This window comes from Dreissena polymorpha, chromosome 6 (assembly GCF_020536995.1).
Source record: "Dreissena polymorpha isolate Duluth1 chromosome 6, UMN_Dpol_1.0, whole genome shotgun sequence".
Taxonomy (NCBI): domain Eukaryota; kingdom Metazoa; phylum Mollusca; class Bivalvia; order Myida; family Dreissenidae; genus Dreissena; species Dreissena polymorpha.
Window position 1 is genome coordinate 22179430 of NC_068360.1, and position 18074 is coordinate 22197503.

Sequence of the window (18074 nt, forward strand, 5' to 3'; positions counted from 1 at the left end):
ACATATAGTTTATGAAATCTTAATCAAGGACATGCACTTCTTTAGTGTGGCTTATACTGCATTGGCTACATTGGTTTGTATGTGTAAAACGTTAATGTGTATTGAACATGTGGTTGTACCGTTATGTTGCTTCATTAAATCTCCGAAACTAACATATAAACCTCTGTATGTTGATTACAGTTCAGGGATTGTCAATTGTTTAATTTTACTTCCAAAAAACAACTGCCTTCTACATTAGCATTTGCTGCCTGGCGAAATGAATAAAATTAACGCATAGACAATACAGCAACCTTTGTATTGATATCAGCTTTTCATCAGAGAGTGGTCAATACTGCAAATTTATATTGCATGATTGGGTATAGCATTGTCAATATGAAGAGATCTAAGTGTGGGCATCACAATACTAGCTATTCATCTTGCCAATTATGCCTTAATGTCACATGACACTCGGAGAATTCTCTTATATCGCCTCGTCCTGCGATGCTGTATTGAGGACAACGGTTTTATTACATTTTCAATTTATCTGCTGATTTCGAATTAATCTGTCATCGCGAAAGGAATACGCTAGTAAATTGGTTCCTTGTCCAGGGTTTTATTTCTCAGCGTTGTTGTGCTGCCATTTTCTACAAAACACTTTTATTACCAGATTTGATCCCGTCCAACATGACTTGTATGAATTGGTGAACTTTGAGCTCAACTTTATGTCCGAGACCTTCAAGAACAATTTCCATTTATTGCTAAAAAGAGAAATATTCAGTTCACGTATGCCTGTTTGAAAGCTTATTGTTCCTTTTCAAAAGCATGTGTTTATGTATCTCAAACAAATTGAGGATACTTAACCATATTTTTAAATATTGTTTTCATGGTGAAACTGTGTTTTAAATTTACACTACCACAAGTGAATAATACAAAAAGGACCATATTTTATACCTTACTACTATCAGTATGCTACAGGATAACCAATCTTTTACTGATTATAAAGAATAATCTCAAACCACACGTTTATTTGGGTTTTTTGGCTCAGGTTACTTAAAAGTATCCCGAGTATTCTTAAGTATACTAAAATGTACCACGGGTAGTGGAAAATACGGTTAAAGGCACATGGTCATACTCTGGGTTACTTTTTATTAATATTCCGTACCACGGGTACTTTGATATTTTATATTTTGCAGTTTACTTAAGAGTACCCGGGGTACTTTTCAGTAAAACCTGAGCGACAATGACCTATCGTGTTTGTTCAAGTTGGTCGTTGTCGGCTAAGGTACTTCTTTAAGTACCCCGGGTACTCTTAAGTAAACTTCCATGTACCCCGGGTACGGACAATACGCTTTAATTCACCAGGTCATACTCGGGGTTAATTGTTGTATATTTTCCGTATCCCGGTTACTTCGTTGTATACCTAAGAGAATATATGGAGGTACTTTGGAGTAGTACGGAATATGACAATCGAGCGTTATCAATAGTATTTAAAGCTGTTGAAGCGATAACATTGATGCAGTTTCTTTCTCAAAGACCAACCAACATGGTTAAGCGTGGGATATCAAAACAACAATACAAAAAATAATTTAAGAAAATTGTTTAATTTTACAAAAAAAAATGCTTATATAACAACATGCTAATAACAGTTCATTGTATGACAGATAGTATTCCATTTGAGAAAAAAAACACGAAAAATGAATCAAAATGAACAGTTTGTTTGCCCTAGTAATGTTTCTTGATTGATTCATCTTTTTCTGAAGAATAGTGATTACTTAGCCAGGAACAAAGGCTGGTACTCTGAAACAGAATACAACAATATTGTTTTCTGACAGCAAAAATAAATATAAAGTTACAAAAAATAAATTGCATATTAAATAGTAACATATTCTTGTTTTATTCGATAATGCATTTGCCACCATGTCATCTTCGTTCTTAATAATCCGTAAACCACCATTTTTATGTGAATTGAATATTGAATCAAACATGTTCATTTCAAGCAGAACAATTATTGTTTACAAGACATCATTTGTATATAATTTAGAAAGCTGGAGTCGTTTATACAAAATATCCAAAGTTCGACTTTCGTTTCATCCAAAGACAACCGGAAAAAGTTGCCAATAACAGTGCACATAAAGGTGATATCCGTGTGGCTTTCAAATAGAAGTTTACATGGTAGCACTTTGTAAAGCAAATACATTCTTTTAAAGAATAATACCTTCCCAAGACAGTTTGTCGTCGCCATTCCTATCTGCGGACATGTAATAGCCGGACACCGTTCTCTCCGCCTCTTTTTTCGGCATCCCAACCTTCGTTGCTATGTCAACGAGTTCTTCGCGTGACACAAACCCGTCGCCATTGGTGTCCTCGAGATTGAACCATTCCTTGGCGCTTTTCACGTCAAAGTCCGGAGAACTGACCTCCATGAGGTAGTCAGGAATAAAGTCAACGGATCCGTCGCCTGCAAAGGTGAGAATGAGATTTTCATCGACATGCGCAGTGTCGCCATTTCTATGCAAATTTTTGTTTATTTATGCCATGCCATATTGACGGATTTATTTCACGATTCATCGAGCTTTTCCATTTTCCACACAATTATTTTCTCTAACTAGTCTTTCGTATTGGTAATGTCAACTAGATTATCCGTCTTTCAGATCCGGTTGATAAAATCGGATCTGCTACAGATATATGCCTGTAACTTTCTTTTGTTCAAGCGTTTAATATATGACGCATCATAAATAAAGAAATTGCATTTACTATTATACTTTGATAGGCATTCTCAATGTTAACGCCTTATTATTAACCTAATGGTCTTATACTGGACTTTCAATTGATACTGATGTATTTAAATTGTCGCTCAATTGGAAAAAAACAACAGAAGACACGTGTATAGATTTGCTATCGACGTCCATGATGCTGACAATCAAATTAAATTCAAACTTTTTTTTTCAATTCCGAAATACCTGGCATCGTTCCGAGGTTAAACAACGTCTTTGCAATACGGTTGCATCGATTCATGTATCAAAAAGCAATTTTAAGGACAACTTATCAACAAAAACATATACTTAAAAACACTTAATTGTTAATATGGTTTGAATGTTAAACCAAAACGTGGCTCTTTTAGAAAAGGAGTATACGGTCACTTAATTAGAACCGTAGATAATACATAAATAAACACAAGAGTTATTAATAAATACAAATATTTGTAAAAACGTATTGAAAAAAATAATAACATAAATTAAAACACTGTCTTCTACGAGAAGATTCAATAACAGTCGAGTAAATATAGTGTTTACATGAATAAATTGCCAATGCAATATATATGCTGCAATGCAGAATTGAGCAAGAATAAATCTTATTAACCCATTAATGCCTAGCGTCTAGAAAAAAAGGCCTTGGCAAACAGCGTAGACCCAGATGAGACGCCGCATGATGCGGCGTCTCATCAGGGTCTGCGCTCTTTGCTTAAAGGAATTTCTGTAAAAAAATATTCTAAATATAAAAATAAATATACTAGACATCCCTAATTTTGGAAATAAATTGATCCAATTTAGAAGGTTGGGAGAGTCTACTAGGCGTAAATGGTTTAATTCCGATACTATCAATTCACTGATATTAACATAAACACTTACCGTCTTGGTCTCGTCTTGCTATGAATTCCTTCACCTGATCAGGCGTGACATTTGGGTTGTACTTCCTAAGGTAGTCTAATATCTCCACCTTGCTTGCCCTTTCGTCGCGATTCGTGTCAATATAGGTAGCAAACTGGTCTTTCAGTGCTTCAATAAAAATGTCTGAGTTGTTAGAGTTTTTGCCTAGCCATTGATGCGTGAGGCTGGCATGGCGTTGAAAGAGGTATATCGATAGGTTATAAGGGATTGGTTAGTATTTTTTCAATAACTATTATTTTTAATAAATATTTATTAATAAAAGCTTAATATTAGTTTAATCGTTAATTATTTGTACTGCTTATTTATTTTTATAATACACTTATTAATGGGTGCTTTTGCATAGTTTGTGCAAACAAGGGAGGAAAAAGGTGCGTTACTTATAAAATATGTTCATTCTGGTGTACACGGCTATTCAAATGTACAAGTACTAATTAATTATTGATTCCGACCTCGGTAAACTAACACGCGAGGACACATTTAAATTGTCGGGGTTTCTTAGTTCTTTCATGTCTGCTATAAATACTTATATTTGTCATATGATACAATTATTTAAGAAGTTTTATGAATTCGAAGAGTTACTATTACTTTAACAAAGTATAATGAAGTGGAGTGCTTGAAAAACATTTTAACAAAATGCTTACAATTCTTTAGAGGTAACTATTTATAAAGATAATAAACTGTGTGTATATATTTCTTATAAATAAAAACTTACGTACCTTGCAGATGAGGAATTGTGAAACACATCTGAAACAAGTTATAGAAAAAGAATATTCAAACAAGCAAATGATTCATTGACAGTAATAAGCACACTACTAAATTATTGCTTTATGGGTTTTGGGCATTTAATACAGTTTCTTTACTATTCTGTGTAATTTGGATGTAATCTTATCATAACAGTTTTTATTACCTAAGGCGTTTTGCTTTCGTTATTTTATATATTTCTCTAGGTACTAAATTCTAGTTACACACACCGCTGCTTCAATAAAACAGGATTGTAAAATTCGATGTGGATTTTGTTTATACTTCTCTTCATTTATTCAATACACGAATAACCCTGACCTCACGTAATCAGAAAAGACTCAAATCTTCCTTTCAGAAGCGTGTCCATTTGTCAATGTCAGGCAGACAGATGTGGTCCCCCGAAGGAACATTAATGTCCCATGTTGTACGTTAGATGTTGCTTAACCTGACATACACTAATCGATATGTCAGCCTTAAGTATACATGTTCTGTTAGAATGAATAATAGTCAATCATGATGTTTGCATACAAAATAAATTATCAAATCTGGTTTCAATAAACTTATTGAATTTGTTCTATCTAATTTTCAATTTGTTCTAGAGGCTTTCATGGAAATGCATGTCAACTCCAAACAAACACTGTATAACTAGTGGTACGATTTACGTCATGATTGATCGTTTACAATATGCGTAGTTATGCTAAATTCTTTCCGATATGTTAAATAAGTGCAGTATATTTCCAAGAATCGGCTCTCACTGCCAACATAAATTGCCTGCAAATGCAAATGGAATCAGTATTGTCCTGTTAACGCTGAATTGTGATAGAGTTAACTGTGATTGCCAAGTTGCATGAAAAAGGCTTTTAATTGCCTGAAAACAATCATTGAGCATTATATTTTGTCATCTTGTCAATATATTGTCTAAAATATCAATACATTATGCGATTTATTTTCGAAAACATGATTTTTTTTTAAATATTTTGATGTCCAAGTATTTTATTGTTGAATGTTTCAAAAGCGATGAAACAATTTAATAACCGAAAAAGAATCGAATCCTTTAGGGACAGACACCGTTCAGCGTTCACTCTTGTGCAATTTATCTAGCACGCATTGGTTTAGCAATAGAGGGGACATCATGCTAATGACATTCAGGTTCCAGCGCTTTTTAAGACTACCACTAACTCAGTTAACTTAAGTTTTAGGCCATTCATGTAAAGAATCACAATGTTCACGTGCTATGAGGAATGTATATTGAATGTTCTGGTAAACGAAACATTATTTTTTGCTATATTGACTAAAATATTTATTAAACAAGTATCAGTTTGTAAACGATGTCAAGCAATGATATGCTAAAACAAAGAAACGATGACATATTCACGAATAATTGTATTATTCAATTAACCCATTTATGCCTAGCGTCTAGAAAAAAGGCATTGGCAAACAGCGTGATGCGGCGTCTCATCAGGGTCTGCGCTGTTTGCTTAAAGTAATTTCTGTAAGAAATATAAATTGATCCAATTTAGAAGGATGGGAGAGTCCACTAGGCATAATTGGGTTAATTGTGTGATTCCCACTAGCGAAATGTCGTTCTCGCGTATAATGGGCATTGGTAAAATATACTTATAAACTTAACACGTACAATATTACAAACCAATTCTGTTTCAACCATGTTATCAAGTGTTTTCACAATTCAATGTTTGCATACTCGAGTCAATAGAATCCATGATTTTTAAGACAACACATTCTATGTCATTGAACATGGTTTTGAGCGTTGCGTACAAGAACCTTTGTATCCCATATTCTTTCTTAGTATATGTTAAGAATCACAATATGCACTTTGCCGTTGCCAACACGTTGTTCTCTTCTCAGTAAAAAGTAATCACCAGCTATGGGTCCAAATCTTGACCTTGAATACTTGGTTTTGACCTTTCTAAAGCTGTGACTCCAGTTTTGATAATTTTTAATTTGCATACAATTAAATTCAAGACACTTAATCAGGAGATAATATGTGTTCTTATATTTATTACATGTTTTTATAACAGAACACCAAGTCTGAACACAAATGATCAAACTGGGATCACCGCTTCAGAAATGTCGATCCAAAGCATATGGGGTTTGAACTGGTCTGAGAGCTAGCCGAACCCAAAACTTACATAGAAATGAATCACAAACCAAAAACGCGCGACTCAAACCATTATAATCAATGTCAGACAGTAAAATAAAAACATGAATGTCAAAAAGTGACGCGCGAATCGAATATTTCACAATGAAGTGTCCAATTCGAGTCTTGATTTGTGTAGTATTGTCCATTATATTACCGTACTACCTGATTTATATTTCTCGCCTTAAAATGAGGCTCATTATTTCTATATGTTTAAGACGGCTGATATGACATCTTGGTATAGAGCTTTCCTGTTCAGTACATATTTACCTGTTCGTGTGTTGCCTCGGCGTGCTGGCGCTTGTGCAGGGTGTTCCAGTACTTTGGCTGTCTGAGGATGTCGTGCAGAGAGGTTGTCGTTGCAAGCTGTGCGAGGCATGCGGCCGCAAACACTACGGCTGAGTATATGTTGAATGAATGCCTGAAACAAAATAACGTCTGTGTAAGTATGATGTTGGAATAAATCGCTAGCCGAATTAAAGGTCCAGTGCTCGTTTCCGCAAAGTTCGTTCTTATACGTTAAGGACAATTGCGTTGGGTCAAAAAAAAACCCGCATAGTATCAATGTCGGTTACACCTGTCATTGATAAGCAATTATGCAATTAAAGGTTGCGAATACAAACGCCAAATGCAGCGATCTTTAAACAGTACGAAAACCCGAAAACGATGTGTTTTAGTCCAATATTGTTGCTGAATATGATCCCATGTACTGCTGTTTATAGTTTTTATTCCGGCGAATGCAGCAGCTATTGAAGTGTCACTTTGTTACAACCAAATGTGGGTGTGTTTATAACATGTGTTTACATGTGTCTTTTTTCTGTTCACATGGAGCCCTCCTCCACTCTAGTCTTCGAGTTCCTTCTTGCTCCTTCCAAATTACAGTCAACCACAACTATACCAAAACACCTAGCCCCATACCGGTATGCACATTTGCACTGTCTAGTCAAGTGCTATGGTGTGCGCTTATGATAAAACGTAACGTGTTTATGATAAAACGAAATGTGTTTGTATGCGCCTGGATTTAACGGATACTTTAATTTTATGTTTATGCTAAATAAAAGCTAGCATAATGCTATATTTAGCAGAAGTATTGCTTGTTTATATTTATAATTAGTATTTAAAGTTTGATTTCAGAATCCTTTTCTTCAGATTGCATATACCATATTGAACAAAAACAAACATTAATCTAGGACGATGTGTTTGGTTTCGTAAACGACTGTCTCGCCAAAAAAAAGCATTACCATAAAAGTATTTTTTGGAATGTTAGCAATTCGTGAGTTTAAATATAAGACAAATATAAATACAGTGAAACTCCAGCATGAAATCATTCTTATTCACCTTAAACTTCTTTCTTTTTGGCAAACTCCCAATCCCCTAATTTAAATACAGGGCAAAAAAAGAAGACAAAAACAAACATCGATGATCGACCAGGTACAACGCCTTGATATGGACAATACACATTTTAAGGCTTTGCAGCCTGTTAAAAGGGCGCACAAACTTTGTCACAGATTTTCTTGGCAAAAATTGTGTTACGGAAATTGTTTAATGAAGATTTTAATTATTTAAAAACTTGGATTAACTTACAATTTAAACATCAAGTTTCAGAATGGATACCAAACGTAAAATAAAGTCAGTGTTTCCATTGATTACATTTGATGTTGCTTCCAAGCATTTACTTCAGCCTCATTCATTGCCAAGTGTTATATTACAATAAACAAAACCTCATCGTCGAAGTCTGTTTGCTAACATTTTGTATGGTCCCAGAGAAATTGTAAGTTTGGTTTATTGCTATAAACAAAGGGTTTATGACTTACAATGAAAGATAGATTGATATACTTTATAAGAAACAATGCTTTAGACGCAATAATACCAGTCATGGTTCTGGTTTTTGTTCGATTTTTCTCTGCAGTCAGTCCCCTAAGGCTGGGTTTTTGTCTCGATTGTAATGTGCCATGTCTTACATAATGATCTTCACATTAAATAGTCGTTACGTAGGTGAATGGTGGACAATATATCTTATTTGGGCTTCTTTTCCCTCTAAGGTATTGAGAAGGTTCTGGTCACCTTCATAACGATTGTTTGGTAACAAAATATATAGACGTATATGTTCCTCTTGTGGAATCTGTGCACCTAATGTTAATATATGTAGTAATCATTATGTTAAGCAATATTCACATTTTGTGCATTGATTGTATCATGTATTGCATTTTAATATTAATGCAAGGTAATACATAATTGTAAAAAAGTGTTTTTTTCCAATGAATTTGGTATAAATTGGAATACTAACTAGCTTCATAACATATTTTTATTTACGATATGCACGGCAATTTTACATGTCAGAAAACCAAAATATTACATAAAATGCGTTTTTTTGACTGGATAATAATCAATTAAAAAATGCTTCCTCTTAAGATTGCAGAGAACCCTTTCCATTTTTTAATGATTTTGTACGTATTTATTCCTAAAATCATCAACAAATACATGCAAATGTCGAATGTGTTACCACACAAAAACCACGCAAATAGAAAATGCGCTCATTTTGAGAAATGTTTTAAGAAAAAGACTTTACTGTACAAACTGTCTATATTTTACTATTAGAGGCTGTTAACGTATGGCGAACGAAGCACTGCATTGCACTTTTCTTAGTTTTCAAAACGCAGTCTCTGAACAAACTGATAATATTTAGAATATGCTTTATGAAGTAATTCCGAATGCATACCATTATCCATAAAAAAAGAAAAGAAAATGAAGTATGCATTTGATAACGTCTACGTTAACGTCCGTCAAGGTAAATTAAAATCTAGGGTATGTCATCTTTCTATGAAAATCCTGGTCTTTTTAAGAAATAAGTAATTATGTTTAATTCTCAAATGTTTTGTGACTCGGTTTTCTAACAATACATGATAAATCTAACAATTTGATAATAGTCAAGGACTTTAAATGGCAGAAAACTCTTTAAAACTAAAATGATGTATGTTTTGTAACTCATGTTTAGCCTGCAAAAGTTTATTTTAGTAAAGTGGACAAACGCCACCAAAATATGTTAAAGGGACGGTCATAATAATAATAATACTAATTATAATAATAATAATAATAATAAAAGCTTTATTTACAGAATGTTACACATTAAGACAATGACACATTATACATATTATGCAGATGAATCAATACTTTTTTACAATGTGGCCTTCTTAAAAAAAAAACATACACACATAGGTCTTTAACAAGTAAAACATTCAAACCATATTTTCTTACACCTATACATAACACACATTTTGTCTTTTAGACAGACACACATGAAATAACAGTGATTAGAAAAAAACATGACATATCATTGTTTAGAAAATAAATGTGCTTTATATTGCCTTTTAAAAGCAGAGATAGAGCATGACATTTTTATTCCAATTGGTATACTGTTCCAGATATTCATGCTATGGTATGAAAAAGCTCGTTTCTTATAATCTGTATTTGCTTTGGTATAAACAATATCATTATGGGTGGCAGATCTTAAGTTTTGGTTGAGATTTTGAGAAAAAGTTATAATGTCATTTATATATTCTGGAGTCTGATTGTTGACGCATTTATATATTAAGATTGCCGTGTGGTATTCACATCTATTATTAAACGAAAGCCAATTAAGTTGTAAAAACAAATCTTTGGATGGTGTTCTTTTTGGCTTTTGTAGAATGACTTTCGCTGCGCGTTTTTGTAAAACATTCACTTTTGTTAAATTAGTTTTAATTGTGTTGCCCCAGATCGTACAACAATAATCGAAATTGGTTAGAATATATGAATTATGAAATAATTTCTTCATATCAAAAGTGAGATAATTTGATATCTTTTTTAGCAGAGATATTTTGCTGCTTATTTTAGAGCATGTTTTATCAATGTGTACTTTCCATTGCAGATGTTTGTCGATATAAAGTCCTAAAATATTATGGCTAGTGACATTCTCAATATTATCTATTTTTAGATTGAGATCGATATTCTTAATTTTTTGTTTTGAGCCAATAAGCATGCATTTTGATTTATTAGGGTTTATCATCATGTTATTGAGGGTGCACCATTTTTGTATGGAATAAATACCATTTTGTAAGTTAGTCTGAATTTCGGAAGGATTGGCCCCTGTAGCATATAGTGTCGAGTCATCAGCGTACAAGTCTATGTCTGATTGGTCTAGTAATAACCCTATATCATTTATATAAATTAGAAACAAGAGAGGGTCCAAAATAGAACCTTGAGGGACACCACTCTTAATAGTTAGAGGGGTAGAAAAACTATTCGCTAGTTTAACGCATTGTTTTCTTTGACTAAGATAAGACCGAAAAAGGGACAAGGTACCATCTGAAAAGTGATAAAGTTTTAGTTTGTACAACAGAATTCCATGATCTACTAAATCAAAAGCTTTTTTCATGTCAATAAAAACAGAACCAATACAATTACCATTATCTATATCTTTTAGCCACTCATCAATGAGTCGAATCAGTGCTGTTTGGCAAGAATGATTTTCTCTAAACCCTGACTGATGTTTATTTAACACATTTGTTACACGAAAGAATTCTTTTAATTCATTTGATAGATGTCTTTCGAATATCTTGGATATAGTTGGCAAAATTGAAATCGGACGATAGTTATTACAGTCCTCTCTGTCTGAGCCTTTATATATTGGTGGAACATACGCTTCTTTTAACAAATCGGGGAAAATTCCTGTACGAATACTATTATTTATTATCGACGTTATTGGTAAAACAATATGCTCACCACAGTTTTTTTTTAATAATATTTGCACCGATCCCGCCGATTCCCGTAGCCTTGTTAACATTTAAATTGCCAATTATTTTACTTACTTCGAGAGGGGTAATGTAATTCATAGAAAATTCATGCTGTTTTAAGGATTTGTCGAGATATAGCTTTAAATAAGAAAAGTTTTCTTCGTAAAATTTCAGCTTATCAACAATGTTTGATATGTTTATAAAATGCTCATTTAAGGCAAATAGGATCCTACTTTTTCCCTCAACATACACACCGTTCACTTAAATTTTATTTGGCAAATTCACTCCGGAGTTTTGATCATTGTCATTATTAGATATAATTTTCAAATTTTTTCAAATATGTGCCGTACTAGTACCATTTTTAACAGCATTGTTGTAATATTCTTTCTTGCTTTTGCGAATTAATGCCGTAGTTTTATTTCGTAACAGTTTATAATTGCCCCAGTCTTTAACTTTTCGGAAATGATCTCTATCGCGCATACTTTTAATAACTTCTTGGTTTATCCATTTTGGCATATGTGTGCTTTTTATTCTCTTTTGCTTGTAAGGGGCGTGCTTTTTTAAAACGCTATTCACAATTCTATATAAAGATTGGAGGGACATATTTGGATCGTGAACAGTTTCAATTAAATTTAGTTGCGAAATCAATAGATCAAATCGGAAATCAGATATTACAAACTTTTTAAAGCATCTATATCTAATATTAGATAGAGTGCCTTGTTTCGAGATTTTATAGTTAATTTTCCTTGTCATGCATACCGGATAGTGGTCGCTTATAGATATTTGTGGGACAAAAGTAGTACTTACTCTGTCTGTTCGATTAGTATATATATGATCAACTATTGAAGACGATTTATCTGTGACTCTGGTTGGTGTGTTTACCAGTTGCACGAGGCCATGCTTTAATACAGTTTTTGACCACATTTTGCATTCAAAGGACTTGCTGTCAGCAATGTATTTAAAATTGAATTCACCCAATATGTGATACTCAATGTTTAAACCCTCAAACTTATCAAGTAATGCATCAAATTTTTCTATCCATTTCTGCGTCTCATTAGGTGGACGATAGATAAAATTTAATATAAAAGATTTTGTGTTTTTAAAGCATATCTCAATACATACAGATTCAATCTCATCAGGCTCTAAGTCTGGTCTATGTTTAAATGGTACATGATTACCTATATAAAGCAAGATTCCGTCAAACACGAATGACGAAACAAGAAAAGTTCTAAAATACCGTGTGTGTTTTTTTACAATTATTAGTTTATATTGATTAAAATATCACGACTGGTAAATTACATTTCTTGAAAAAAAGTTGTGAAGTTTTCATATTTTCATATATTCGGTAATACAATTTTGCTGGGTATGTGTACCAGGTAACTACCAGTTAACTATAAATAACGCAAGTAAATTGATCATCATCGTAACGTGGTAAACCCAGGAATGCATATTGTGCAGGCGTAGTAGATTGTATATATTTTATATATAACATTTTCAATCTACTTGCGTTATTTATAGTGTGTATATCGTTATGTCACCTATTTTCGCGAAGTACTTTCGATTTCACATCGCGTAATTGTATTACCGGAATATACTGAAAATATGAACTTTTTTCAAGTAACGTAATTTACCAGTCGTGATATTTTAATCAATATAAACTAATAATTGTAAAAATATACGGTATTTTAGAACTTTTCTTTTTTCGTCATTCATGGTTGACGGTCCCTTTAAGCATAAAACTACTAAAGGCGCCTGCGTACGTCATAAAAGCAACACTGCAATTGCAATTTCAAAGCCACATCCATAAATTGTTATAATAAACGTATGCATATTTATGTAAATATTTTTTAAACTATTTGAATCGCACAAGATTAATCAGGGTCGACACTTTCTGCTGTAATGATTTTTTTGTTTAAAGGAATTCTGTTCTAAACGCGAATCCAGTCTAAGAAAAGTGACGTCCCAGAAAAGCCTTTGCGAACTAATCTGGGACGATACTTTACGCACATGCAAGTCCGGTTTTCTAGAGACCTTCTCATACATATTTTAATTTGAATTCCATACTTTGAAAAAAGTGAGGCCACTAATATTCATAAATCAAAATTTAGTATGTGTAATGTGTTTTAATAAACGTGATTTTATGTAAGCACGTAACTCCGAGCGAAAGTTATTATTTAAATATTTATTCAGATCCAGCCACATATAACATTGTTGCAAACACTCGCTTGAAGTGTGAAATAAAAAAGACTATGTAAACTGAATGTTCTCAGGCAGATACAATTATTAAATAAGTAACTATTTCACAGCAAACAATTTTATATTCTTAGCATTTAGTGCTTGTGCGTTTCCCTTTGAGTTCTTACTTATTCTCTGGTTTACTCGTTGAATTTCTAAAGATTTCAAAAAGTCATGTATTGCATCCGCATTAATGCTTAATGATAAAATTGATAATCATTGTTTACTAATATATTTAAGATGAAAAGATTGGAGGTAGAGAACTTAAACCTACGACGGTACACAACTTTGTATTTTAATTTCTATTAATATTCCTTGATCTAATGACGTTAGAATCGATTCCTAAACTGTAATGTTTAACTTAACCCATTTATGCCTAGCGTCTAGAAAAAAAGGCATTGGCAAACAACGTAGACCCAGATGAGACGCCGCATGATGCGGCGTCTCATCAGGGTCTGCGCTGTTTGCTTAAAGGAATTTCTATAAGATATATTCTAAATATAGCAATAAATATACTAGACATCCCTAATTTTGGAAATAAATTGATCCAATTTAGAAGAATGGGAGAGTCCACTAGGCATAGATGGGTAAATATTCCTTGATCTAATGACGTTAATATCGATTCCTAAACTGTAATGTTTAACTTAAATTCTTGAAACGCTCAACTACAGCAATATAATTGAGCCTTGTTCTGAGAAAACTGGGCTTAATGCACGTGCGTAAAGTGTCATTCCAGATTAGCCTGTGCAGTCCGCACAGGTTAATCAGGGACGACACTTTCCGCATATTCTTGATTTTCGGTAAGGATGGACTTCCTTGAAACTAAAAATACCATAAAAGCGGAAAGTGTCCAGTTTTATCAGAACAAGGCTTATTGACAAATAGTGACTTACGTCTTTCGACACGTTATTGTGCCAGTGTGATAGCACGGTTCAGCATCATGTTCCGTTTTTGCCCGCTTACATGTCGCGTTTTTAGCTAGACAACAGGGACTTGTTTTATTGACCACGTTGAACATGAATTAACGTTACGGTCATGACAGATGATAAGCCGATTGTTGAAAAATCCTTCGTTAGAAGCATGCATAAATAAAAGCACATGATTTATATAGTTATTAAGAAAATGTTACATTAAATATGCTGGGCATCCCTGCGTCTTATGAACTTGGTTTTATTTTAAAATCACACTCTGTGAAGTTACTTCGCGTTTGTTTGACTGGTTTACGTTTTGTCTCTTTACGCTGATAACTATTCTTTTGTATGAATATCAATTGATCTATTTGGGGACATACATTTAAATAATAATACAATAATTTCAAAAAAAAAAATAACAATAAGAAATCATTGCTTTAAAATTGATACAGCGAATCAATAAAAACACTGATTTTAATAATAATCGAATATAAACTTGTATACTTAATCTCTCCGTGCAATAGAAACTAGATACAGAGTTTAAATCGTGAACAAAATTCAAATTGATTCATTGCATAGAAAATGTAAAAACACTTACATTGAAAATGATAATGATGCAAATTGTGTCCTCTGTGTTCATGTCAAATTATTTAAAGTGATTAATGTGTGTACTCAACTTAAATGTTTTGTAATTCAGAAAAAGTTATTTTATTGCTTACATCAAATATAACCGGAAGTGTATTTGCAATACATTTTTCAATTCTATATTGCGTCGAACGATCATTTTGACTTTTTTCATTGAAAACATGAACGAAACGATCGTGGGACATTAACCCATTTATGCCTAGCGTCTAGAAAAAAAGGCCTTGGCAAACAGCGAAGACCCGGATGAGACGCCGCATTATGCGGCATCTCATCTGGGTCTGCGCTGTTTGCTTAAAGGAATTTCTTTAAGAAATATTCTAAATATAGAAATAAATATACTAGACATCCCTAATTTTGGAAATAAATTCATCCAATTTAGAAGGATGGGAGAGTCCATTAGGCGTAAATGTTAATTGTAATATAATTTTTGAAAAACAATGCAGTGAGTAAGATCTGAATAGAATTTTATTTTGTCTTAAAGAGATTAATACAGTATTTTATTTTGGAAGAAAACCATATACGTTTTTAAACAATAAATCATATTCAAATGACACGGAATCTAAACATTTGCATATGAATAAAAATATTTACAATAAAATGAATATTTAAACAAATCCTGAATTTCACACACAAAGTACAATCAAACAAATCTATGAAATAAGTGTACTTTGAGATACGTTTCTATGAAAATATTTCAATTACGGATTGAATAGTTAGTTTAAACCTATTTATTTAATAGGTAATACTTACATATTAACGTAAAGTGTATATTCACAGTTGAAGAACACTTCCCGCTGATGGATATCCGCTTACTGACAATGCTAACGGTGGTTTAAATAATTGTGCGAACTGAACAGAATTGTAATTGAAATTCACGCGATGCTGTTATGAAAAGTTAAACTAATATTTGCGCGCGAGTCTAGAGTTTTTATGCTTGTAATGCGCCCGTATTCCTGCAATTCTGGACAAGCGCATCGGTATCTGATCTTGAACGAATCCGCCTATCAGTGTGGAGCGTGGCGCCCACGCATCATCAGCATCTATTGGCTTTACTCATGGTGAGCCTTGTTGCTCTGAGAAAACTGGGCTTAATGCATGTGCGTAAAGTGTCATCCCAGATTAGCGTGTGCAGTCCGCACAGGCTAATCAGGGACGACACTTTCCGCCTAAACGTGATTTTCGTTAAGGAGGGACTTCCTTGAAACTAAAAATACCATAAAAGTGGAAAGTGTCGTCCATGATTAGCCTGTGCGTACTGCACATGCTGATCTGGGACGACACTTTACGCACATGAATTAAGCCCAGTTTTCTCAGAACACGACATATGGTATACGGTTGGTGGAATCCGAGAAAACTGGATAGAAATGACTTATGTGGAATGATATTTCGGCCGTTAATTCAGTTTTATGTTCCGTCTTGCAGCGGTTACTTTAGATAATTGGTTAATTATCATATAATTATCAAACAATCGCATTTGACAATTTCTTCCGACATAAACACTTTTTTCGGTGACACAAATGCTCACTAATGATCGAGCATAAGATTGTCATACTTTTAGTTTTTGTATGTATGAAACATGAGCGTTAAATAATGAATTGATATGCTGAAAGGTACACGGTCGTTGTTTTTAAATAGATATATTTATCGAAAATGTCTCAAAATCATATGCCTGTGGTCATGAAATATTGTTTAAAAAGTTCATAAAGTTCATGTTATGTTTTGCAGAAAGCTCTGTTTAGGGCTAAACACACGTGTGATTATACTAGCACAGACTTTCGAAAGCCAAAACAAAATATACCATTTTATGTAATTTACGGCTTTAATTGCAATTCTACGAAAAAGATGAGTGAACTGAACGAGCTCAAGGAAATATTTAAAAAGAAAAAAGGGTGTGTTATTTTTTTGTAAATATATATTGAATCTGTATGCCAAACCAATAATACAGTTATAAGATCTCTCCTGATACGATTTCAATAAATCATACATTTGTGTGTAACATTTACTTTAAATTCATACTGTTTATATAAAAAAATACTTTATCTTATTCTCTTTAGCACCCCCGGAAACCCGATATGCTGTGAGAAGTTGGATGTGCTAGGAGAAGTTGCCGATATATTTCGATGAATTTCGGTAGGGTTAGTAAATCCAGTTCTATAATTGTTTAAAGGCATTTATGAATTAAAATATATTTTGGTGTTTGCAAAGGAGGTTTTACCATGTATGTTAGAAAAATCCTGGTTATTAATATTCAGGCTTTATTGAAATATGGCTATTTAAAGTCGACGATGCAGGGATTTGTATCATATTTAGCACTTTATTTACAAATTTCTTTAAAGGTATGCCAGTGAAAAAGTTTTTTCATAACCGGTTTTTTCATGCATGTTTGTATCCCCAAGTGTTCCACCGACAATAGTTATTGATCTTGGGGAGAAAATAAATAATTTGTTTTAAAATTTACGGCACATTTATTAAACTTCCTGCTACAGTACCTGTTCTTCAATCTTCATTATATCTTCAATTTTCCATGGCATGTGAAACCATAAAAATGTTAAAATGAGTGGCAGAAAAACGAAACATTCCGTTAGATAGAATAATTGAAGTCAGAAAATGTTATTTGTAAAACATGTTGCAAGTTTACATTATCACTATCAGTGTTATGATTTCCAAGTTGATGGTCCAAGTATACTTTATTGAACTGACGTACACAAAACGGTCCCATTCGAGATTTATTAAATTGGACATAAGGTTTGTGCGCTGTTTGCTAGTGTTTTTTTTAAAATGTTTTCTAACAAACATGCTTATTATTTTTTTAAAGAAAAAAGACAATATTAAAGTATTCAAAATCTTATTTTGGCTTTTTTATTGAACACAGTTGTCATATTTATGTATGGAATGAGAAGTATTTAAATTGTTCTCAAATTTATCACTTGACGGACAGCATATTCGAACATTCAAGCCTCTAAAA

The 18074-nt window shown here is 33.0% G+C and overlaps 1 protein-coding gene across 1 annotated transcript; it reads right to left on the minus strand.

Annotated features, from left to right (window-relative positions):
• Positions 1-1618: 1618 nt before the first annotated feature.
• On the minus strand, positions 1619-16085 carry LOC127835300 (calmodulin-like). The gene is made up of 6 exons (XM_052361654.1): positions 15860-16085; positions 6817-6967; positions 4364-4391; positions 3609-3755; positions 2195-2437; positions 1619-1776 (listed from the first exon to the last, which is right to left on the minus strand). Coding segments are annotated over exons 1-6 (600 nt in total). The 5' UTR covers positions 15862-16085; the 3' UTR covers positions 1619-1747.
• Between the last annotated feature and the right edge of the window lie 1989 nt (positions 16086-18074).

What these genes read in the sequence shown, in the direction of transcription:
- LOC127835300 (XM_052361654.1), bottom strand. An exon ending in CACAATTCCTCATCTGCAAG is followed by an intron (nt 3,756 to 4,363) that starts GTACGTAAGTTT and finishes TTTTTATTGAAG; the next exon opens with CACTGAAAGACCAGTTTGCT. An exon ending in AGCAAGACGAGACCAAGACG is followed by an intron (nt 2,438 to 3,608) that starts GTAAGTGTTTAT and finishes TCACCTTTGCAG; the next exon opens with GCGACGGATCCGTTGACTTT.